Here is a 25834-nt window from a genome sequence, read left to right on the forward strand (position 1 = left end):
CCGAATCTGCATTTTACGAAGATTCAAGGTAATTCCTATGCACATTAAAGTTTGAGAACTTAAGAAATATTAGATCACCAAGGAAGGAAAATGCAAACATCAGTCCCCCCATCCAGAAGCCTTTAGTAGGTCCGACTGCCACCAGGATAAGGCTCCAACTCCTTAATGGGGCTTTAGACTCAGTCTCCAGGCACCTCTCCCTCCTCTTCCCTCTTATATTCTCCCCAAACTCAACCTAGAGCAGCTGTGCGAACCAGCCAGGCTTTCTTTTCGCTCTGTGTGCTGCATATATTTCTGCAAACTGAAATAGGAGCGTTCTAAAGCCAAAGAAATATAATACCAGTTAGGAACAATGAACATACAAAAAGCTCTCCTGGCCCGTAGGAGAGCTACGTGTGAATGTGGCCAAGTCAGGGTATCAGCTCCGCACACAGCTCAATGTGAGAAGCACATCTCTTCCCAGAAGGGTTCTTGAGTCAGCAACTTTCAACTGATGGCATTTTCCAAGGGACCTTTTTATTTACACTTGGTTTGACTCTCTGGCAGCAGCTCCAATACCAGAGAATGACAACAGGATTCTCGGGTGCTCTTCTTAGCTCACCAAAAGTTGTCATGATTCATTGACATGCTCTACTTGCCTTTCCTTCTTCAAATAGGTCTAGTGTTTAGTGTTGGACATGATATGGGTGTCAGCTGTGTTGACAAGAATGTCACAAGCTCTTTCACCAGCCAGCCTGAAGAGCTTCCACATGCCTCAGAATAGAAATGAAGCTTCCTCTTGCAGGAGGGAAGTTACTACCCGAGGCTAAGACTAAGCATTGATTTTTAAATTGAATTCACATTTTCCCTGTAAGTGGAAAAGAGAGCTGGGTATTCTCATCCCAAATTCTCTGTTACTTCAAGTCCATATAATTTAACTACCAATTTCTTGATAATAGAGGCATTCACTCACAACTAGTTATAGAGAGAGAGATGGTTAAGCCTTAAAGTTTTCAGACTATCAATAATACACCAGTAATGGCTCACCGTCTCTATATTTGGCCAAAAACTCATTGATTCAACAAATATTTTTAAGGGCCTATATTATGTTCAGAGCACTTTGTTGATCAGAGAGAGGGAAAAAAATTGAGATTTTTCAGGGGAGTGCAGGAACCCATTTGGCACGGATGCGAGACTGCAGCTCCAGGAACTGCATTTCATCAGTGCAATCAAAATCACTGAGTCTCGGGCTTCCCTGGTGGCGCAGTGGTTGAGAATCTGCCTGCCAATGCAGGGGACACGGCTTCGAGCCCCGGTCCGGGAAGATCCCACATGCCGCGGAGCAACTGGGCCCGTGAGCCACAACTACTGAGCCTGCGCGTCTGGAGCCTGTGCTCCGCAACAAGAGAGGCCGCGATAGTGAGAGGCCCGCGCACCGCGATGAAGAGTGGCCCCCGCTCGCCGCAACTAGAGAAAGCTCTCGCACAGAAACGAAGACCCAACACAGCCATAAATAAACAAATAAATTTAAAAATAAATAAATAAATAAATAAAATCACTCAGTCTCTTGCGGTCTGTACTATAGCAGTAACAATTCCCTATCATAGAGCTGTAGCAGTCTCCAATTGCTGATTCACAATATTAAGAATTTAGTGGCTTAAAACAATACAAACTTGTTATTGCACAGTTTGGGGGGTCAGAAGTCTAAAATGGGTCTCACGGGGTTAAAATCAAGGTGTCAGCTGGGCTACATTCCTTCTGGAGGCTCCAGGGAAGTATCCATTTCCTGTCTCTCCCAGCTTCTAGATCTTGCCTGCAATTCTTTGGCTCATGGCCTCCTTTCATCTTCAAAGCCTGCGATGGCTGGTTGAATCTTTGTCGCTTGCATCACTTTGACTCTCCTGCCTCCCTTTTTTACTTATAAGGACGCTTGTGATTACAATGGGCCCATGGGGAATCATCCAAGTCAGCAGATCAGCAGCCTTATTTCTATCTGCAGCCTAAATTCCCCCTCGCTATGCAACATAACATAACTACAGGTTCTGGGGATTAGGATGTGGACATCTTTGGGGGACCACTGTTCTCTCTATCATAGGATCTGATTTTTTTTTTTTTTTTTTTGCTGTACGCAGGCCTCTCACTGTTGTGGCCTCTCCCGTTGCTGAGCACAGGCTCCAGACGTGCAGGCTCAGCGGCCATGGCTCACGGGCCCAGCCGCTCCGGGGCATGTGGGATCCTCCCGGACCGGGACACGAACTCGCGTCCCCTGCATCAGCAGGCGGACTCTCAACCACTGCGCCACCACGGAAGCCCCCAGGATCTGATTTAATCTGATGAAACTCACTGGAGATTTATATATAAGCAAGAATGATAATTTATTACTATTTACTGTGAGAAATATAACTCTGGGGAAATGGAGTAGGTGGGAATGCCCATATTGGCTGGTCAGCATCTCATTTCCCTGTAGGCAAACTGACACAGAAAATCAATTTTTAAATAGAAGATAGCTTGGAGAGCATGAAATCAGAACATCAAATAAAGCTGAATGATTTTAATGGCTGCTGAAATGAATCAGTGAGAGAGAAGTTGTTGGTTGGATCCATGTATGTTATAGAGACGTAACTTCCATTCATCCACTGGTATTCATTGTACTGGCACGTTAAATTTTTTTAATTTTTAAATTTCATGTGGCAAAATCACTTCTTAAGAAACTCAGTTGTTTTGTTCTTACTGCTTTGCAGAAAAATCTGAATGAATGAGACCACTTTTCTCTTACCTCCCTGGAAAGGGCCAGCAGGGCTTTGAGTCCCCCAGGTCAGAGGTAAGAGATTTTTGTATTTGGTTTAATTGTGATTTTGTCATACGATAAGCAAAAAGGCAGGAGTTGCCTGAGTGGGAAGTAGCTTCTTCAAGTAGGAGCTAAGGAAAAGAGATTCTTTTTATTTTTACTTTTATTTTTTTATTTTTGATAGGAAGGACAGAGAGGACCTGTGAGAGAGGGTCAGACTCTCTGAAGGGACATTTGGATGCTGAGTAAATGCATCCCTAAGAGCTTGGCGAAGGATCCTTGCAACCACGTTTGGCACAGAGTGATGGAACTTCCCAGATTAATAGACTTCGACAATGAGAATCATGCAGTGACCGTGATGGAACAAAGACCAGAAACCTTTCCTTGGACGTTACGTAAGCATCTGGGCTCTTGAGAAAATCTAGGGAGGGAGCAAGGCTCTCTTAACACACGACAGATATTTCTTGCCACTTATTCAAGTAGAGATACCAAGTTAAACTTAATTTAATTTAGAAAAAAAATTTAGAAAAATAATGTAACTTTGTTATGGTAACAGAATTTTGGAGAAAAATTCAATACCAGCCATACAGGATTTTATTTAGGTGTTTCGGCCTTTCCTTATCAAACCGTCCATGTGGAAAAGAAGGCTCCCACAGAAACTAATGAAATGTCAGGCATGAAACACTGAAGGGTCAGCTCTGGGAAGCAGGTGTGAAAAATATAAGACGTGGTTAATGGCTTGAGTTACAAAGGTAGGAAAATATGAAGAATTCTCCCAGAGCAGTTGGTGGGCCATTGTGGATCTCAGAGTAATTGAGGCAGGGGTGAAAGAAGAGACTGGAAATTGGGTTGAGACCACAGTAAAGAACACTTTAAATGTTGACTAAGACACTGAACTTTGCACACACTCACTGTCCCCAGACATGGGCTAATCTTAGCTGAATGTCTTCCTCTTTTGTAGGATGGCATTCAAATCACACCCCACAAGCCACATGAACAGTTGGAATTTTAATGAAACACCTAAAACATATGAAGTACAGAACTAGGTCCTGGGGAGGAGGCATCATGGGGGAAGGAATTCAGAAATAAGTAAGGTCCTCTGGGTCCACAATCTAGTGGGCAAGACAGAATACAAACAACTCAATATTTTTAGTTCTAACGCAGATAACTGTTTACAATTGCACTCATGCGAGACCTCAGATTTTTGTGCATACCACATTTTTCATCACGAAAAGGGACCAGAGAACAGGTGCAGCTTCTGGTTCTACTCGTCCAGCTGAGAGCATCTTCAAAAAGGAAAAGCAGAAATTGTGTGATGAAGAGAGAGAGAAGGGGAACTAGAGGACAATATTTACTCATTATCTGTCAGGCCGAGGGCACAGGCCCCTCATCCTGACATCTCCATGGAACAGGCTGACCCTGGGGATCGGGGTTTGCCTGAAGCTGTGGGACTGTCATGCCTGGTATTCCTTGAAGCAAAGAGTATTTTCACCTGGGGCCACAATCCCTTTGTTTTAACTGCCTCTGCCTCTTACAGGTAAAGAGGCTCTTTCAGGGCGTGGTATCTCTGAGCATGCCACTAACAAACCCCAGGCTACCTATCACAGCAGAAGCAAATAGTAAAATGGCAAAACTCTTCTTCCTTCCCAAAAGCTGGTCTCTGACACCCCTAAAGGAAAGCAAAAGAGAGCAAGATTTATTAAAATTTAAGAAACTAATCCCTAGAGGTCGGGGCCCCTCTCTTAGCATCATGCTTTCACTTGGGCTTTTTTTTTTTTTTGCGGTACGCGGGCCTCTCACTGCTGTGGCCTCTCCCGCTGCAGAGCACAGGCTCCAGACACGCAGGCTCAGCGGCCATGGCTCACGGGCCCAGCCGCTCCGCGGCATGTGGGATCTTCCCGGACCGGAGCATGAACCCGTGTCCCCTGCATTGGCAGGCGGACTCTCAACCACTGCACCACCGGGGAAGCCCCACTTGGGCTTTTACTCCAAAGAAGTATCACATCGTGATAGTAGATTTTCAACACGTACATATGTATTCATTATAATAAAATACATATATATTTCATTATGGTAAATATACATAACACTATTTTAAACATTTTTTTTTTTTTTTTTTTTTTTTTGCGGTATGCGGGCCTCTCACTGTTGTGGCCTCTCCCGTTGCGGAGCACAGGCTCCGGATGCGCAGGCCCAGCGGCCATGGCTCACGGGCCCAGCCGCTCCGCGGCATATGGGATCCTCCCAGACCGGGGCACGAACCCGTATCCCCTGCATCGGCAGGCGGACTCTCAACCACTGCGCCACCAGGGAGGCCCTAAACATTTTTTAAGAATATAATTCAGTGGCATTTAGTACATTTGCAGTAATGTGCAACCATCACCGCTATCCATATCCAGAACTTTCTCAGCATCCTAAACAGATACTCTGTACACATGAAACAACTCCCCATTTTCCCTCCTCCAGGACCTGGTACCCTCTATTCTATTTTCTGTCTCCATGAATTTGCCTATTCTAGCTTCCTCATGTAAATGGAATCATACAGATTTGGGGTTTTGTGGGTTAAAAAAAAGTGGGTATCTCTCAGACAGACAGACAGGAAGAAAAGAAATGGAGACAAGCCAAATGCAGCTTCCCTTGGCTCTTCAGCTCCCTGGCGCGTGTCCTGGCTTCCCTCCCACACAGGAGGGTCCCTCCTTCCCTGCACGTCTGCATGGTGACCATACCATTAGGCACCTTCTTGAAACTCATTCTGCTGTTCATCTCAGCTCAGTTCCTTCCTGCTCTACACAGAAGCTGATTTCCCCTTTGCTGGCTCTGTCAGCTGAGCTCAAAAGCAGGGTCGCATCTCTGCTCCTGGCACAAATAACTTCTTGTGCAGCCTGGCTGGGTTTGGACAGGCAGCTGCCAGGCTTCTAGTCTCCTACAAGGCCGTCCCGGTCACAAAGGAGCTTTGTGTGTGACCAGCGGGTGCTGGGCGGGAGCCCTGCTGGCTGAAGCGCTAAGTTGTTCCTGGTACTTGCTCTCACTGCCCTTGAGACCTGGGGCCTGGAGGGCACTGTGACCCGGCAGATGACCTTCCCCATGAAAAATAAAACTTGCCTCTGCTTCTCCTGCATGGTTCTTGGTTTGTAATTATCTGTGATTTTTTTCAGGACTGACCAATCAATAAGGCAGTCTTGGAAAGCCTATCCCTCAGCATTTAGTGACTGGAAAATTCTACTTCCAGATCCCTGAGGGGTCAGGGCAGATTTCCAGTGAGTATTCCTAATTTGAAAAATCTGTCCTCGAATTTTCTTAGTTCTACAGATACTCCTCCAGAATGTGGGCTGCCTTTATCTGTGATTAGATGTGGAATGTGTACATTCAAATTTATAGGATGCCCCACACAACAGTGCATAGGCCAGGCTATTTACCTCTTTACCTGTTAGTAAAGATGATTTCAAAGTGGCTTCAGAGGACCTTACCGTCTTGGTCCAAAATCTCCTAGTCTCCCTACAAGAATGCTTTTCTTGCCTGAGACTCTGCCCAGTCTAGCACCTACTCAGTTTTGTTGTTGTTGTTTTTTGTTTGTTTGATTTTGACTAGTAGACTCTGATGTACTTTGCATGACATTTACCCTTGTTTTAAGATTCTTTCTCTCAGCTTCCTCCTTTAAATATTCCTTAAAAAGGCTCTGGCTTGGCCCCTTCCGTGTCATTTCCTTCTTCCTGTGTGTCTTGCTAGTGGCACAGTGGCAACTGGACATGGGGTTTTGTGTTAGATACATCTGCTTTCAAAGCCTGATCGTGCTACTTCCTGGCTGTGTGACCTTGGGCAAGTGACTTAACCTTTCTAAGCCACAGATCCCTCCTCTGTGAAATGGGAGTAAATGATTTGTTATTCTCGGGGATGTTGATACGACTGCTGAAAATAATCAGGAAAAGTACCTGGCACATAGCAGAGACTCGGCAAACGTTAGCACACATGCCATGCCCTTTTCTTTCTTGATCTAGTTTAGTGTAAGCCCTTCCCAGTCGGCCTTCAGCAGACTTGAATTCCTGAGACAGAACCCCAAATGTCCAGAGCTCTTTCAGGTCTAAGCCAATCTAGGCTCCACACCGGCTGCCCTCAACGGAAGCGGGTGATCGACAGCTAGCGTTCACCTGGCTTGTGATCCTGGTCTTCACCTGAAGAAGCAGCGTCTACGCGGCGCCGCCCCTTAACTAACTCCACGCCAGGCTGCGCCAAGGAGGGGGATGTTTCAGAGAGACCCCCGGCAAATAAAGCCAAAAAAACCTCTGACATGGTTCCACAATGTCACTTCCATGTTCCTGGAAGTGACAAAGGACAAAGCCAAGGAACCAAAAGGATTGCGGTGCGGGTTTGCTTTTACCGAGCAGAAGGGCCAGGACTGGCTCACCTGCGTGTTGTTACCGGAGCAGGTAACTGGGAGATTCTTTCCCCTAGAGACGTTAGGGCGCTGCTGGAGCGCGCTGAAGCTCCCTAGGGGCCGAGGGACGCCGTGCACTCAGCCGTACTGTCAGGGCTTAGGTTTCTATTTGTGAAAACTTTCTGTATTGGTTGGCTGCTTCTCGCCAGCCTCCACCGCGATCTGCGTGCTCTGCGCGGCACAGCTGTGGTGGGTTTCCAAACCCTCGCTGCAGGCGGACAAGGACGATTAGGTTGGACGAATGCTGGCGGTGGCGTCCTCGGAGTGGGGTTCCGCGGGAAGCAGCCCGCTGAGGTCAGAAAGACGCGGCTCGCGCTCCGGGTAAGTTGCAGGTCCCTTGTTGGGCCCATTGATTGCAGTGCAGACTTGAATCCAAATTACTAAGGAAGATCATCATTTCAGGCAATAGCACTGACGCTAAAGACCAACGCTTTGAGCTTTGGGGTTGGACATCTAAGACCGCCAGGTGTGTGATTATCTCGTTTCGACCCCGGAAAGCGCGGTTCCATCTGGGCCCCCAGCGAGGGGTAGGGTGGGATTTCCGGAGGGAACCGAGGGAGAAGGGAGCACAGCTGCTCCGGCGGTCCCCAGCCCGCATCACCCAGGGCCCGGTGTCGGGGGGAGCGCAGGGGGACCGAGTGGCTTCCAGCTCGCCTCTTTTGGCGTCTCCCCGCGAGCAGCAGGCCGGGGAGTGGCGCTTCGCTTCCCTGGGGAGCTTCTCGGATTGCGGCCGGAGCCCCGGATTTTTTGGTTGGCGCGGGGAGATGGGGGTGGCGGCGTCAGGGCGCCGCTTCCCCCTCCTCGCTCCTTCTCTCGGCCGCTGGGGGGCGCAGTGACCGCGCAACGCGGCTCGGAGCCGCGCCAGAGAGGAGACGCCGCGCCACACGGTTTTCCGCCGCTTGGTTGAGCGGGGCGGGGCCGGGGACGCGAGAGCTGCGGGAGGTGCGGGGAGAGGGGGAGGGACGCCAGATAGGCGAGCGCAGAGCGGAGACTCGGGGGACCCCAAGGTAGGTCAGGGCAGTGCAGAGTCCCGCCCTCCCCGCGCCCGGGAGAAGGTAGGAGGGGGCATCTGGGTACGCGTGGCGGATTTTTGTGGAGTTGCCTTGCAGGGGGTGAGGGTGGGGATGACCCTGTGCTCGGCTTGGGTCCGGAGGGGCGCAGGAGCCGGATCACCAGACACTTTTGCGCAGGGCGACTCTCAGTAAGCGCGAATCCTGCGCCCTGCGTGGTCCCGGACGCTGGCTCCGGACTCGGTGGCTTTTCCCGGTTCCACCAAAAGCGCCCGCACAGCAGGCGAAGGTCTGCGGAGGAGCAGCCGCCTAACACGCCCAAACCTGGTGGCAAGCAACTTTTGGCTGCTTAACTGAACTAGGTTAGAGTGCGAAAGCGCCGCGCAAAGTTTCGTCCGGGCGCCAGGTGTGACATCCACCTGCTGAGATTGCAGCGGGGAAAGCGGATGCTGCGTTTCACCCTCAGCCCGCCTGCCCGTGGCCGCGCGGGAGGTTTGCTACCGACCTCCTGCGAAATTGATGCTGTCGGCTTGGAGAAGGTAGAGCGCCTTCAGAAGAGGGGTTCTTTAGCCTTAATGGGAACGAAGACTCAAAGGAAGGGGGATATTCAAGAGCTGCCCTGTGTTACGCCAGTGCAATTTGGAAGGAACTTTACATTGAAGATGTGCAGGCAAAGTGCAAAGGACTGAGGGTCGGCGGACCTGGGTTTCTTAGACCCTGTCCTGAGGCCGAATAGCAGGGAGGTCTCAGCAAGTCAGGAACCTCGTTGAGCTTCAGTTTGCTTGTGTGAGAAGCGTGGGGATGGTTCCTGCCCCACCTCACTGGGTGGTTTGGAAGAGAATTGGAGGGTGGTATTTTGAAAAGCATAAAGTGTGGTTTGTGCAAATTAAGCATTGCTGCCCACACCTTTTTTTTTTTTTTTTTTTAGCGGTACGCGGGCCTCTCACTGTCATGGCCTCTCCCGCTGCGGAGCACAGGCTCCGGACGAGCAGGCTCAGCGGCCATGGCTCACGGGCCCAGCCGCTCCACGGCATGTGGGATCTTCCCGGACGGGGGCACGAACCCTTGTCCCCTGCATCGGCAGGCAGACTCTCAACCACTGCGCCACCAGGGAAGCCTTGCCCACACCTTTTTCCTGGACACCAACGGAACCTTGCTCATAGCCGAGTTAAGGCAGGAACTTCGCGGCAGTGCGGGCGTTTTCCTGGTTACCTGTCAGAGGGCCGAGATGTGTCTGTTTCTCAATCTCTTGTTGCAGTTCCTCTTCACGGCCAGCCGTCATGAAACTGCCCAGCACAGTGTGACATCAGAGGACAGGAACTTTGTCTTGTTCATCAGCTTCTTTAGGGCGGGTACAAAGCGGGGGAGGTGCTCAGACAGTGCAAGAAAGTTGAAAGTCTTTGTTGGAGCGGCTGGGGGGTTAGATTTGATTGGGCATGTTCTTCAGGAGAACAGGTTTAGCTCCGAAAACATTGTTGGCTTTCTGAAGTTGGAGTTCTTGTTTTCTGACGCGGGGAAAATTCTGTCAGGGCCAAGGATAGACATCCAAGTATAAGCATTTTAATTCGAATGCTTTTAGAGGAAGCTAAGTAAAGAGCTCCGGAAATGTTTCCCACACAAATCATGGCACATATTAGCAAGGACAAGTTAGAATAGTTTCTCTTATTACTAAATTTGGATTCATATATCTAATACTGAAAGGAGAGATTCGCATGTTTGGTTGTGTTACTGTTAAAATTTAAGCAGTCCATTTGAGATAAGCGTGTCCAGCCTTCCAGAAGCTATAAAAGTGAGCAATACTAGAGCCTGTATGTCATATTGTATCTTTTCATGATACCAAACAAGACCTCTGACTGGCATTTCCATTTTAACTAAAAGAAGTTGAAAGATGACTCATTTAAGAGATTGGGAAATAAAACTAGATTGTCTAGGGACTTCCCTGGTGGCGCAGTGGTTAAGAATCCGCCTGCCAATGCAGAGGACACGGGTTCGAGCCCTGGTCCTGGAAGATCCCACATGCCGCGGAGCAACTAAGCCCGTGTGCCACAACTACTGAGCCTGCGCTCTAGAGCCCGCGAGCCATAACTACTGAAGCCCGTGTGCCACAACTACTGAAGCCCGCACGCCTAGAGCCTGTGCTCTGCAAGAAGAGAAGCCACCACAATGAGAAGCCTGCACCCCGCAACAAAGAGTATCCCCCGCTCACTGCAACTAGAGAAAGCCCGCGTGCAGCAGCGAAGACCCAATGCAGCCAAAAATTAAATAAATGAATAAATAAATAAATGTATTTTTAAAAAACTAGATTGTCTAATACTTTATAAAATAACACAAAGGGTGATAATAAAGCTAACTTTTATAGACTATTGTGTGCCAGACTCCAATATTCATGTTACAGTCCATTTAGTTCTCACAAAAGTCTGTAAAGAGGGCTTCCCTGGTGGCGCAGTGGTTGAGAGTCCGCCTGCCGATGCAGGGGACACGGGTTCGTGCCGCAGAGCGGCTGGGCCCGTGAGCCATGGCCGCTGAGCCTGCACGTCCGGAGCCTGTGCTCCGCAACGGGAGAGGTCACAACAGTGAGAGGCCCGTGTACCGCAAAAAAAAAAAAAAAAAAAGTCTGTGAAGAAACTGAAACACAGAGACGTTGAGTGCCTTGCCCAAGGTCACACAACTAGTAGTGAGGAATTTCTCTCAGATTGGCATAACAATTACATTTGATTGGTATTCTTGTGTTTGTTTCTTAACTTCTGCGCTGGGTTTTCTCCCACACATACAGGCAGTCAGGAGCGAGACTAAGGGCTCTGGAGCAGGGATTCAGGACCCTGAGCTTGCTGCCAAGTTGCTGTGTGGTCTTTACTTCTTTTTTCTGAGCTTTGGTTTTCTCACCCACAGAATAGTGATAATAATCCCAAATTGAGCGAACGCTTTATTTCTCACTGGAACATGGAGCGTGAACTGTGAAAGAAATACTTCTCAGCATGTAAAGGGAAGTTTCAAAGTGTTTTTGTCATTGGTTAACAGTAGGCTGGCAGGTGGCAAATGAGTAGAAGCTGGAGGAGACTACACACAATGTGATTTACCCAACAATTATGTTTGAAAATTGTTTTAAAAAATTCTTGAGTTCTGTTCTTGGATCCTTAGCATTACATTTATTAAAAGAGGTAAATGCAAATTAGACCTCAAAGTTTTTCTGGCAAGTAACATTGAATAACACTCACAGCCAGCACATGCTTTTCTCTGGTTGAGTTCAGGTGATGAAAATTGGAGGGTGGAGGGTTTTTTTGTTTATTTGTTTTTTTTAAACAAGATGTTGGGGGTAGGAGTTTATTAATTAATTTATTTATTTTTGCTGTGTTGGGTCTTCGTTTCTGTGCGAGGGCTTTCTCTAGTTGTGGCAAGTGGGGGCCACTCTTCATCGCGGTGCGCGGGCTTCTCACTATCGCGGCCTCTCTTGTTGCGGAGCACAGGCTCCAGACGCGCAGGCTCAGTAGTTGTGGCTCACGGGCCTAGTTGCTCCGTGGCATGTGGGATCCTCCCAGACCAGGGCTCGAACCCGTGTCCCCTGCATTAGCAGACAGATTCTCAACCACTGCGCCACCAGGGAAGCCCCTGTTTGTTTGTTGTTGGGTTTTTTTTTGCGGTATGTGGGCCTCTCACTGTTGTGGCCTCTCCCGTTGCGGAGCACAGGCTCCGGACGCACAGGCCCAGCGGCCATGGCTCACGGGCCCAGCCACTCCGCGGCATGTGGGATCCTCCCAGATCGGGGCACGAACCCGTGTCCCCTGCATCGGCAGGCGGACTCTCAACCACTGCGTCACCAGGGAAGCCCCTGTTTGTTTTTTAATCCTTACATTCTACATCCTTTTATTCCAACAAGCTATAGTGGGTCAGAAAACAACTGAGTCCTGAAAATGTATGTAAGTTACTTCCCTATCCTCTCTTTCTTTGTTTGGAAATTGTTCTTAGAATACAGCTTTTGGGACAGACAGTTTAAATCTGGTAGGTGAGGAAACTTGAACTTCTGTATATGCTTATATTAAGGGTATTTTAAACAATACGGTTCAGTTGTCAAATCATTTGAACTGTCCTGTGACCTGTGTAAAATCCTTTTTGGGGGAGGTTCTCACTCTTAATTTAGACTGTGGTCTTGATGGAGATTTGGGCTGAGGGAGGTAACCGTGTCAGTGTTACTGATGTGGCCAGGCTTACAGCAGCCAGTCCACACTTAGTGAATTTTGATTATCTGGAGTGATGTTTGGATCTGTGCTATTTAAAGGTCTTCCCTTCACCCCTGTGCTGTTGTAGGTAAGAATGTGGATTTGGAGCGAGACTACCTGGGTGGGAAACTGGCTCCATTGACTAACCATGCCTCGGTTTCTCATCTGTAAAATAATGACAGTGTTGTCATATCTACCTCATAGGTTGTTAGGAGGATCAGGTGTGTGTGTGTGTGTGTGTGTAGAAAGCTTAGAACAGTGTCAGGCACATAGTAAATGCCACCTAAGTGTTACTAATGAACTGATGATGATGAGTGCTCTCAGAGGATGAGTGCTATGGAAAAAGAAACAGGGCAGGTACTTCCCTGGTGGCCCAGTGGTTAAGACTCCATGCTTCCACTGCAGGGAGCATGGGTTCAATCCCTGGTCAGGGAACTAAGATCCCACATGCTGTGCAGTGTGGCAAAAAAAAAAAAAGGCAGGGGCTTCCCTGGTGGCGCAGTGGTTGAGAGTCCGCCTGCCGATGCAAGGGACACAGGTTCGTGCCCCCGTCGGGAAGATCCCACATGCCACGGAGCGGCTGAGCCCATGAGCCATGGCCACTGAGCCTGCTCGTCCGGAGCCTGTGCTCTGCAACGGGAGAGGCCACAACAGTGAGAGGCCCGCATGCCGCCAAAAAAAAAAAAAGAAAAAAAAAAGGCAGTAAATGGGGATAGGGTATACTTGTAGGGATGCAGTTTTTAACAGGGTGATAGGGAAATTCTCAACCCAAAGGTAAATTTGAGTAAGACAGGGGGATAGAAAGGTGTAGGGGTGTAAAGGGGTATAGTGGTGTAGGGTTGCAGAGGGGTATAGAGGTAGATAAGGAGGTCAGAGAGGTAACTTAGGGACACACAGACAGATATAGCACATGTTGAAGGTTGTTTTTTTAACTTGGGAATTTTCTTATGGAAAATTTCAACCATTAAGTAGAGAGAACAGTCCATGTGCCCTTCTCCCACCTTCAGCAATGATCAACGTGGCCAGTTGTGTTTCATCCATATCCCCCCACTGGCACTGTTTTATTTTAAAGCAAATTCAAGAAATTCTATCAATTATTTCTAAATCCTCCTGTATATATTTCTAAAAGATAGGCACTTAAGCAAACATGACCATGATACTTAAGCTCTTTGCCTTTGTTTTCCCATATCTAAATTGGCACCAGTAGAACCTCCCCTGCGGTGCTTGTGTAAAGATAAGGGTGGATGCTTGGAGCCCTCAGTGTAGACAATCGGTGCCCTGTTATTCAGCCATCATGCCGATGGTATTGTCCTTACTCTCCCTTGGGTTTTTTTTTTTTTTCCTACATAGTTCAGTCATGGCATTTTCACTTCTACTTACTCCCTTCTCCACGCCTACTTTAGGCACATTTATTCCGTACTCCCTTTATCTACTCTCTTTTTCCCCTTTCAGCTTTCAGTGCTTTTGTTCTCAGCCTGACTTACAGCTTGTGCTCCTTTGATCCCTGTGGCACACGAAATACCAGTGCTCTATAGTCTTCCCAGACCTTTTTGAAGGGAGATGGGTACTTGGCCCATTTCATTTTTTCAACAGCATTATTGAGACTGAGATAGAATTGACATAATATAGAATTCACCCAATTAAAGTGTGCAATCCAGTGGTTTTAGTGTCTTCACAGGTATGTGCCAGAATTCCCACAGTTGGTTTGAGAACATTTAGAACCTCAAAAAGATACCTTTTACCTGTTAACCCTTGTCTTCCCATCCCCCAAAGCAACTGCTAGTCTGCTTTCTGTCCTATGGATTTGCCTATTCTGGACATTTCATTCATTCATAAATAAATAAATACATAAGAAATATTTTTGTCACTCGCTTCTTTCACTTAGTAGGATGTTTTCAGGGCTCATCCATGTTGTAGCATGCATTAGTACTTCCCTTCTTATTAGGGCTGAATAATATTACATTATATGGCTGTAGTGTACTTTGTTTATTCATTTTTCAATCGATGAACATTTGGGTTGTTTCCACTTTTTAGCTATTATGAATAATACTGCCATTAACACTCATGTAGGTATAGAAACATCAAATCACTGTTTTGTAACAGGAACTAACATAGTGTTGTAGGTCAATTATACTTCAAAAACAAACAAATTGGGCTTCCCTGGTGGCGCAGTGGTTGAGAGTCCGCCTGCCGATGAAGGGGACACGGGTTCGTGCCCCGGTCTGGGAGGATCCCACGTGCCAAGGAGCGGCTGGGCCCGTGAACCATGGCTGCTGAGCCTGCTCGTCTGGAGCCTGTGCTCCACAGCGGGAGAGGCCACAACAGTGAGAGGCCCGAGTACCGCAAAAAAAAAGAAACCAAATAAATTTATAGAGAAATAGATCAGACTTGTGGTCCCAGTGATGAGGTTGGAGGGGGAGGGGAGGGGGATTGGATGAAGACAGTCAAAAGGTACAAACTTCCAACTATAAAACAAATAAGTGCTGGCGATGTAATGTACCACATGATTAATATAATTAACACTTCTGTGTGTTATCTATGAAAATTGTTAAGAGAGTAAATTCTAAGTGTTCTCATCAGAAGAAAAAACGTTTTTTTCTATTTTTTTAATTTTGTACCTATATGAGAGGATGGATGTTCACTAAACATACTGTGATAATTGCTTCACAGTGTATGTAAATCAAATCATTATGCTGTAAACCTTCAACTTATACAGGGCCGTATGTCAATTACATCTTGATTTTTTAAATTCATGTATAAGCTTTTGTGGTAACATATACTTTCATTTCTCTTGGGTATATAGCCAGGAGTGGAATTGCTTGTTCAAATGGTAACTGGATGTTGAACCAGTCTGAGGAACTGTCAGACTGTTTTCTATCAGCAATACGGCTCCCCGTTTTATTGTGCCCAAATATGGGAATCTAGCTATATTTCAAGTGCAGGTACCCACCCTTACTTTGGGTAAATTTTTGTATTAATATTTTTCTAAGTCTTATTTAGTTATCTAATTATATTCATGTATAAGTCTTTTTTGTTATTGATGTTTTTTGTTGTTTCTTTTTTTTAAATTATATTTTGGCTGCGTTGGGTCTTCGCTGCTATGAGCGGGCTTTCTCTAGTTGCGGCTAGAAGGGGTTACTCTTCGTTACGGTGTGTGGGCTTCTCACTGCGGTGGCTTCTCTTGTTGCAGAGCACGGGCTCTAGGTGCACAGGCTCCAGTAGTTGTGGTTCACGGGCTCAGTAGTTGTGGCTTGCAGGCTCTAGAGCACAGGCTCAGTAGTTGTGGTGCATGGCCTCAGTTGCTCCGTGGCACATGGGATCTTCCTGGACCTCGGCTTGAACGCGTGTCCCCTGCATTGGCAGGAGGATTTTTAACCACTGTGCCACCAGGGAAGCCCCTGTTACTGATTTCTGAGTAAAGCATTACTTGAGCAGTGGTCCCCAAAGTGGAAGTTATGTACCTTTAGGGTACAAGATGATTCATTGGAAAACAAGAACAAAATGCTATGTTCTTGCATCTTTTCAATGATGCTTTATAATTATACAATGTATTAGAATATCTGTATATATGTAAGGTTTATAAGTAAATAGTCCTATATTGGAGATGTAAAGGCAAATATTTTTTTTTTTTTACAAGTAGGAAGTCATATAAAATTCTGGGGACAACTGTTCTAAAGGCATGGGATCAAATATATGTAGCTGTGTGGTTATTAATCCCATGCTTTATGACAATTCTGATGGAGAAATTCTTAAAGTTACTTTGCTAAAGAAATTGAAAATATCCGGCTAATTTCCGCCCAAATGGAACATGTAGATACCAGGGGAAGGAGTTTGGGATCAGGTGTTGGACTTTTATTTTTATTCTACTTCTGCTGATGACTAATGGTGAGACTTTGGGCAAGTCCCCTAAAGGTCTGCATCTCAGTTCCCCAATTGGCCTAATAGCACGTGAAACATCATAAATTTTCATTGTGCAGAGCGAGAGTGGTAAGTGTGGCAGATGCAGTGACCACAGGAAGTTAGTCATTTGTGCATCTCGTGCAACCCTGCAGTTTTCTTAGGCAAACATCTGGGTTTCCTTGACCGTTTCCCTGGCTGGGTCTTCCCCTTCCCACCCCATCCTGCTTTCTGTCCTTCCTCTGTGTCCTTCTGACAACAGACCTTCAAAATTAAGGGTCGTTGCCAAAGGTTGCCTTGGACGGAGAGGAGTCCTGTGATGCCACCAGCCACCACTGCGGCGTGGCACTGTTTCCTTGCTGGTGCTTTTCGCATGAGCACTCAGCCTTCAGCACATGTGCAGTAAAGGTGCAGCTGTCTCAAAACTGCAGCTTACCCTGATTCCTGGCCACTGTCATGGAAGCTATGGCGTTGCATTATTGGGCATCTTAAACGTTTCTGTGTGATCTGTGATCGCTTGAGTCTGTAGACATCCTTGGGGGATACTAGCCTTTGCTTAAAGTCAAAGCATGAAGGGAAGTAGATACAGAAAGATGGGAAGAGGTCCTGGGGACTGTGTTAACCAAAGAGCTTCCAGGCTGTGGTTAAAGATCAGTTCATTCTTGGCTTGCTTTTGTCTGTTACCTGGCATGCTCAGTACGACACCATAAAACTGAGGGAAATGAATTTGTCCTTTCACCCTCAACTCTTGTTTGTGATTTCTCTAACACCCTTTATTCTAAGGAAATGGTTGGCAGATATTTTAGGTCGTGATCTCCAGTTTCTTCTCCAGGGTGACGTCTGTTCTTGGGCAACAGAAATAACCATTATAACCGTACTTAGGTACTGTTAGTTGGTTTGTTCATTCTTTTATTCATATACTCAATATATTTATTGAGTACCTGTGATATGCCCCTGTTCTAGATACTAGGGACAAATCAGTGAAGGAAATTAAAAGTTTTTTAAATGCCCTCAAAGATTTTACATTCTAGTGGGTGTTAGTCACTGAGGTTAAATGAAATGAGGGCCAGTGCTGAGGAGGAAGGAGAGAAAGATAGCTGCAAAGGGGGAGAGGAACTATGGGGGAGGGGCAGTTGCCATTATTTGTAGGGTGACCAGGGAGGCCTCACAGAGAAGGTAACATTTAAGATGAGTCTTTGATGCTTCCAGTTATGTATTCAGGTACTAGTGCTGAGGCAGAGAAAATCCTAAATCCTAAACCTGACATGCTTGCTCCTAGCCCTGGAGTACCCTTAAGATTCTCAGGGGTATTAGGGACTAAAGACGTCTCCTCGCTACCATCAAAATGCTGGCTGCTTATGGTCTGCAAGACTTTTGACTTGCAGGTCTCTATAGAGGTTCACGGTGAGTCATCCGCCCCTCTTGCAAAGGTTGCATCTTGGCAGCGGACACTATACCTCAGCAGTGGCCCTCGTAATGCAATCATTCTCAATGGGACCAATGACTCCAGTGCTCAGGGACCTTCCAGAATGACTTGGGGTGTTGCGGGTCGAGTCCTGGAGTCTTTCCTTTGTCTAGGGCTTTTGCTGCTGCACACGTGTTAACTAGTAATCTGGCCTGTGTTTACCTTCAGTAGGAAAATCTCAATAGAAATGACAGTAAGCTTTGCAACTGGCTTTCTCTTCCTTTAAAATGTGTTTGGAAATTGATTTTATCTTTGGACCTAAGCATCTCTGATTCAAGGGAGCTCATTTGTGACAGTGGGAAGGACTTTGAGAAGATGCCAAGCATTCCTTAGATCCATGTTACCTGCTGCCAGTGCCTGAAATTTATGAATGTGTTTAGTCCCTGTCTCCCCTCCACCAGAATGTAAGCTACTGGAGGGCAGGAAACTTATTTCAGTCACCATGGTTATCCCAGTGCTACCAGAACAAAAGCACTGCCAGTCATGTAGTAGACGCTCCATAAATATTGGTTTCATTGAATAACAGACTACAAGCAACGTGGCAATAAGCAACACAACCAGCAACCATATCTTGGTATCTCCTGAATTATCTGTTGCCCCAAAGATCAAGAAATGGAGATGATCTCTCACCTCCAGGGTCTGGACTTTATCTCCAATCATTGCTGTCTCCTGTGTCAGTCTGCATGTCAGAGAAACTCACGCTCCCTAATGAGTGTCCAACCTGGCTTGTCATCCTTTCTCTGCCACTACCCAGCTGTGACCTTAGATATGGCTTTGACTTTCTGTGGGCCTATTCCAGCTCTAAAATGTTCTTATTCTATAACCTGGCAAAGCCAGCACCTGCTGGCTATTTGTATGAAGCAAGAACATCTTTCTAGAAGGAAGTAGAACAAGCACCTGCTTCTGAAAATTACTTTCTATAAGGAAGTCTGTTTTTGCTCAGTGCAGTTGATTCCGTATCTGGGAGGCTCATAAATAACATCATTCTCTTTGACTTATTAACTTTAAACTGTTTATAAAAACACAGGTATCACTACTGCTTACCATTTGTTTGAGGTTTTGTGTTTTTAATATAATTTCATATCTGTAATCATCTCTCACACACAAAACCAGATATGATGTGCAGAAAATTGAGAATAAAACGTGACTGACATAGCTTCATTCTCCTGGAAATAGTGAGATTATCATGGGCTGTGGACTCAGAACTAAAAGTGGCACTAGTGAAAGAAAAGATCTAGTAAAAGAAAATCAATCAAAAGCAACATGAATGAAGATGTTCATTGCTGTATATTTTATAATAGTGAAAAACTGAAAAGTTTCATCAATAGGAGTCTGGCTAAGAACTTATGATACATTTGTACCATAAAAAGTGATAAAATAGTTAAGATAAAGAATATATACCCTCAATGGGACTTCCCTGGTGGCGCAGTGGTTAAGAATCTGCCTGCCAATGCAGGGGACACGGGTTCGAGCCCTGGTCCGGGAAGATCCCACATGCTGCAGAGCAGCTAAGCCCGTGCGCCACAACTACTGAGCCTGCACTCAAGAGCCCACGAGCCACAACTACTGAGCCCATGTGCTGCAGCTACTGAAGCCTGCCTGCCTAGAGCCTGTGCTCCGCAACAGGAGAAGCCACCTCCCGTGCACCGCAAGGAAGAGTAACCTCTGCTTGCTGCAAATAGAGAAAGCTCTCACGCAGCAATGAAGACCCAACACAGCCATAATTAATTAATTAATTAATTTAAAAAAGAATATATACCCTCAAGACATGTTGCTGAGAGAAAAAGAAAGTATGTTTAGAGTATGTTTAGTGTGATCTCGTGTGTATATAAAAAAAAGACATCTTCTAATCTGACATATTTATGTTAATTCATAGAAAAAGGTCTGGATGGAATAAAATGGTTGACGATGTTATTTCTGGGAAAGAAGTAGGATTGGTGGGGGCTTGGTGCAGTGACACTGCTTCACATTTTACTCCAGGCTTCTGTGGTTTTGGCATTTTATAAAACCATAGTCATGAGTGGGTTTTTTGGGAATTATAACACTCGAAATTACTGGAGAGGAAAAGATGTACGACAAAGAGAAATTGGGGCACAAAGTGAGATTTGAGGTCGGGAGGAGGAAGGTGAAACACTTCAGGTAGTGAGTGCTGGCCGTTCTCACCAAATCCTGTGATATTTTGTGACTGGTGATTTGGAGCTTGTGCCGTGTTCTCAGGATGATATATATACACAGATGTCCTACATCACTCCAAAAACTATGACCTACCATGGAGGATCCACAAATCAAGAAAACCCAGGGCTTCCCTGGTGGCGCAGTGGTTGAGAGTCCGCCTGCCGATGCAGGGGATGCGGGTTCGTGCCCTGGTCTGGGAAGATCCCACATGCCGCGGAGCGGCTGGGCCTGTGAGCCATGGCCGCTGAGCCTGTGCGTCCGGAGCCTGTGCTCCGCAACGGGAGAGGCCACAACAGTGAGAGGCCCGCGTACCGGAAAAAAAAAAAAAAAAGAAAACCCAGTTTCCACATTACCTTCTTTTGGTCTATTTGTAAGCATTGGGTGAGAAAAATTTTGTATCTTTAGGAAACATTGATTCACTTCCACCCCTGGATGAGTAAGTCTGCTACCATAATAGAGCAGTTGTATCGACCACAGAAGTCTTTCCTCTACCCGTGACTTTATTTCCACTTTGTTGGATTTATTCATTCAGTCTGCAACTTTTATTGAGCCCCCATCTGCCACTTTTAGACAAGGCCCCTGCTGTCCTGGAGCTTCTAGTCAGGGGGGTGGACAGAGATGACAGGAAGTATCAGGAAGTGAGAACTACTGTGATGAAAATTAAGCGAAGTGATGTGAGAAGGCGTAACCAGGGAACTACATTAAGAGAGGTAGTTAGGAAAGACTTCTTTGAGGAAGTCATCCATAAACCCAGGCACGCATAAGAAAGGAAGGAGCCAGATGTGTGATCACTTGAGGGAAGAGTGGTCCAAGCAGAGAGATTACAACGGGGCCCAGAGAGTGGGCGAGAGGGTATGGGACTCAAGAGTTTGCTGCGTGGCTGGGACTTCCGGAGGTTGGACAGGCGAGAGAGGTCTGCAGGACAAGGTAAGGATTTTGGATTTTATTCCAGATTTGATGGGAAACTATGGGGAGGGGGTCGATTAGGGGTATGATTTAGGTTTATAAAAGATGTCTCTGAATAACTTGATTATAAATAGGTGAGAGTGGAAGCACAGAGACCATTGGGAAGATGGCGGGAGGTCCAGGGGGAGAAGATGCTGACTTACACTAGGGTGGTGGCTGTAGATATAAGCTTGCTGGTAGGTTAAAGATGGAGAGCCTGGGAAGGTAGGGTCAGTACTGACTCCTACATTCGGGGCTTCAGCAGCTAGGCGGGTGCTGAGATGGGGAAAACCAGGCAGGAGCAGATTTGGGGGGAAAAATCAGTGTCTATTTTGGATATATCAGGTTGTGATGCCTTCTGGACAAACGTCAAATAAGCAGTAAGATACACTAGCCCAGAGTTCAGGGGAGGTCAGGAATAGGGATCCATGTGGGAACCGCCTATACATAATGATGGTGTTTAAAGCCCTGGAACTTTTTTTTTTTTTTTTTTGGTGGGGTACGCGGGCCTCTCACTGTTGTGGCCTCTCCCGTTGCGGAGCACAGGTTCCAGACGTACAGGCTCAGCGGCCGTGGCTCACGGGCCCAGCCGCTCCGCGGCATGTGGGATCTTCCCGGATCGGGGCACGAACCCGTGTCCCCCTGCATCGGCAGGCGGACTCTCAACCACTGTGCCACCAGGGAAGCCCAAAGCCCTGGAACTTTATGAGGACCAAAGTCGGAGGCTCACTGCAGTGTGCCCGTGGATTTCACCCTTCCTTTAGGGTCAGTGCCCAAGCAGACACCTCCATCTCTAAACCTTCCCCCTGCCAACCTTGCTTTGGCTGTTGAAGGCTGTTTGGAGCTTTACAACGTGAAGGACAGTGGGAGACCATTAGGAAGACACATGCTGGGCCTGTAATTAGTAACGAGGGCGCTTCTCATTTGTGTGGCTCTCAACATTGTAATCACTACTTAATTTACTAAAGCTAAAAACGGAGCTGAAAAGTGAGCAGACCATTTTAAAGACAGAGTCTAGGTTGGTAGTGTGGTCTTTAGATATTATAAGCTAATCATACATTCGTATTGCTGTTATAATCTAAGTAAGTATTACAGGCTCATGTAAAGTTATACAAAACAAAAGTTTTTGGTGCTATTGGTTGTTCTCAGTTTCACATGCCACTTGCCTACTTTGTTGAAATACAAACACAAACTAAATACAAATAAGAAACTATGAAAATGTGTCTTTACTTCCAGATGGCATTCCATTTTGAGTCTGACATTTAATTTTATTGGACTACTGCATGGATGTTTTACATTTTGACCTGTTTTTTTAATCAGCGGTATCCTTGTACGACTTTATCCTGGTATAAAAATAATATTTTTATGCTTTGAAATCCCTTTCCTATCCCAATGTCATATCCCTTACGTTTGCCTCTAGTTTTATGGCTGATTCATTTATTAATGTTTTCCTTTTAAATCCAAGCAGAACTTACTGTGTTGTACAGGGCGAAGTACAAACTTTATTTCTTGTTTCTTTGCTTCCTTAAAAGAATTTGGAGTTAACAATATGATCGAGCCCTTGTTTATCGTGAATGATTCTTGCTCATTGCAGGTAAGCTCCCCAGCCCTCTAGCTGACCACGTGGTGAGTCCAAGGTCCTGATCCGACAGCACAAGGGAACTCACACCAGCCCTGAGCCTCGAAGATGGTGTCACAGTCTGCGGGCCAGCAGGACTCTCCTGTGGACCCCTGGGAAGGAATCAGCAATGACCCTGGCGACATTGATGGTTCGCCCAGCCTCCTGGACACGGACCACCTCTCTTGCGCATCAGACATCAGGTTTACGAGGCACAGAGCTGCCTGGATTAACCCCCAGTGTGTGCAGCAACAGCTGCAGGACTCGCCCCTCCAGGTGCCAGCAGTGGGGAACAGAGAGAGCCGTGTTGCCCGGGACGCTGCCTCTCCCTTGGGCCCTTCACCGTTATCTCTTGGGGACTCCGTGGCGGAGACATCATTGTCGAAGGGCACTGTGGACTCCATGGGCAGCTCCTCTGCCCGGGGCTCAGCTGAAAAAGGCAGTGACTTCTCTCTTACCTCAAAGGAAGTACGGGCAGTGCTCCCAGGACGCTGTCCTTGGACGCCTCTGTCCACAAGCTCCAAGATTGATTTGGCTGCTTCCCCGTGTCGTGAGGCTGACAATGCTTTTTGCAAGCCTTCCCAGCTGACAGCTTCTACTGATGCAGGTAACTCTGGTGGGGACTGCCCTCCTTCCTGTCTGTTCTCACACCAGCTCTGCCCGGGGCTGAGGCCAGTTGTTCCTCGCGAGGGAAAAGCTCCTGGGTTTCCACATTGCCCACGATCCAGGGCATGGGCTCAGTTCATGCGGTCTTTGGCCCAGCACAATGGGTCACGATGGGCGGAGTCAAGGATTCCCCTTCTCCTTAGACTGCAGGGAAATGTCATCTTAGTGATAATCAGTGTCACCTGCCATCGTGGAGCAGGTATGTGCCCTGCAGGAGAGCACCAGAAGTGGTCTGCATTCAGTGTGGTGATGGAAGGTGGTCCAGACAGAGTGGGCTCCAGTTCACACCAGTGCTGAGGTGGGAGAGGAACTCGCCTCCCCTGTTAGATTTACCTGGACAAGGTGTGGCTAGAAAAAAAGTAAGACTTAAAAACAGTAACCACAATTCCTCCAAACTGGAGAAAACCTTTTCCTGTTAAAACCAGGGCTATGAGGTCACACACATATTCCTAAAATACTGAAATTCCTAAAATGAGATAATCCATACCAAATGCCACTGAAGAGTCAATAAATTAGCAATTCTTGTTAAAATTTGTGGCATGCTTAGTTTATTTTTAAATATTCATTATGCTATATTCACACTTTGCATTAACGTGTATTTCTGTTGTAATCCTAGTTCAAATAGTCAATGAAGTTTTTTCTTTCAAAACAGTTTTAAAAGCTGCCTCCCTTTGTATATGTGTGTGTGTGTGTGTGTGTGTGTGTTTATTTCTCACTAGCGGGAAGCAGTCCTCCCCCTTTCCTAAAATGCGGGGTTTATTTGTTCTATTGAAACTTTTGAAAAGTCAAAGATGGTGACAATCTTTAACATATTATTAATAGTTTAAGAAGAGCAGATTTTGGACAATGTTTCAGTGGGCTAACTTTGAGTTAAGAACCAAATTTGAGCAAAATGGCACAGTCTGATTATAGGCCTTTTTTCTCTTTTCACTCACCTGGCCGGATAGTTCTCAGGAAAAGAGTGACTTGTAAATCCACTGGTTGAAAAGAGAGAAATTAGTTTCCTACTAGGTTGTCTCAAGGGAGAGTGAGGAAAAAAACAGAGAAAATTGAAAGCCCTCTCTCCCGCAGGCCACCACCACGATAACTTATAAAGTGACGGAAGATGACCTGTAGGGCCTAGTGTACCCCTGCCCCAAATCATTTTTTGTATTCCTCTACAGGAAGTGGTTCTGCAATTTCCAAGTATCCTTTCTCCAAGAAAGAAAACAGGCACCCCAGCCGCTTTGTCCAAAAACAGTGACTCCCAGCAATCTCTCTTTAGTACCTTTAAAAACCACTCTGTCTTTTGAGAGTCTCTTAAACTTGGTAAGGGGATTCATTCCATGGGCTTAAGAAAAAGAAGTCCCGAGTGAGATGGTTCTTTCTTTCCAGATGAATATTTTTTTATTAGTTTCTGCTTTATAACAAAGTGAATCAGTCATACATATACATCTGTTCCCACATCCCTTCCCTCATGCATCTCCCTCCCTCCCACCCTCCCCATCCCACCCCTCCAGGCGGTCACAAAGGTTCTTTCTTTCTTTGATATGCGGGCAGCAGTGGGGAGAGCAGGCATTTGCCACAAGGCCTGGGATTTTCCTGGATCTGCCGTCTCTCAAATGGCAGGCATCAGGGTTTTCCTTTTTTAGATTAGTTGGGAGGGACAGACACCTGAGCCTGTCAGCATTTCCTGGGGCTGTAAGAAACAATTCCTTTTGTCTGCATAGGATCTACACGTTTACAAAGTGGTTTCACATTCCTTGTCTCCTTCAGTTTCCTAATAAGGTTAAGTATCCCAATAATAATTATCCCAATTCCAGGGATGAGGAAATTTTACTGCAGGGGCACAGCTGGTGAACCCGGGGTGGGGGGAGGCTGGAACTGGAATCCACTGTCTGATTTTTCTCTGTGCTTTTTCCTCTATCCTCAGGGTCCCCAAACTATGACCTGTAGCCAAACCCCGCCAGACTCCTGATGTCACAAATACAGTTGTGTTTGTTTTGTCTGTAGCTGCTTTCTCAGGATGGTGGCAGAACTGAGTAGTAATTGCCACGAATGCTGTGTGGCCCTCAGATCCTACAATATTTACTACCTAGTCCTTTTCAGAAAAAGTTGGCCCACCCCAGATGGCTTCTGAAGCTAAGAGGTCCAAAGTTTTCCAGGCAACAGTGGAGTTCTTGAAGACAAGGCAGAGGGGTTGGAGGGATCCTGCTTGCCTCTCTGTTTGCCACCCCGAGAGCATTAAAGCCTTCAAAACATTTGTAGCACTTTGTTCTGATTCACCAGGTTGGGACAACAGCGCTTATGGCTCTCACAGAAATGTTTTGCCTTACAAGCTGCAATAAGGTGTCACATGACAGGCCTCATTTTTGTCTTGATGGCGTTCATTGCCAGTAATGGAGTGGCTTAATAAGGATGCAGAATGGCTGAGTCAGCCGAAGATATCCTCTGTAGCTTCTTGTTTTTGACTGGAGGAAGAACGTTTTAGAGAAGCAGTGCTGACCTTTTTCAGATACATTTTGTTTCTGTAAACAGGAAGTTTTAGGTCAAATGCAGTGAGTTGGAGGAATGATCCCACAATTCTTAAGGCCCTGCTTCTAGACTGTTCCTTCTCACCCTCCATCTCCTGTAGGTAGATTCCGTGATCCTCTTCTCTTTCTACC

The 25834-nt window shown here is 46.5% G+C and overlaps 1 protein-coding gene across 3 annotated transcripts in view; it reads left to right on the top strand.

Moving 5' to 3' along the window:
* The first annotated feature begins 7100 nt into the window (after nt 1-7100).
* Nucleotides 7101-25834, top strand: part of RUBCNL (rubicon like autophagy enhancer) — a 40419-nt gene continuing 21685 nt past the window's right edge. Inside the window, exons 1-2 of one of the 3 annotated variants that reach the window (XM_082602169.1) lie at nt 7101-7520; nt 22500-23130. In XM_082602169.1, the coding sequence (XP_082458295.1) occupies nt 22593-23130 (538 nt within the window). In that variant the 5' untranslated portion in view covers nt 7101-7520; nt 22500-22592. Of the gene's footprint in view, nt 7521-20310; nt 20888-22370; nt 23131-25834 lie in introns of those variants that run through there. The other 2 variants (XM_082602168.1, XM_082602170.1) reach the window with 2 other exon arrangements.

Source organism: Mesoplodon mirus (assembly GCF_964341445.2).
Source record: "Mesoplodon mirus genome assembly, chromosome: 17".
NCBI lineage: Eukaryota > Metazoa > Chordata > Mammalia > Artiodactyla > Ziphiidae > Mesoplodon > Mesoplodon mirus.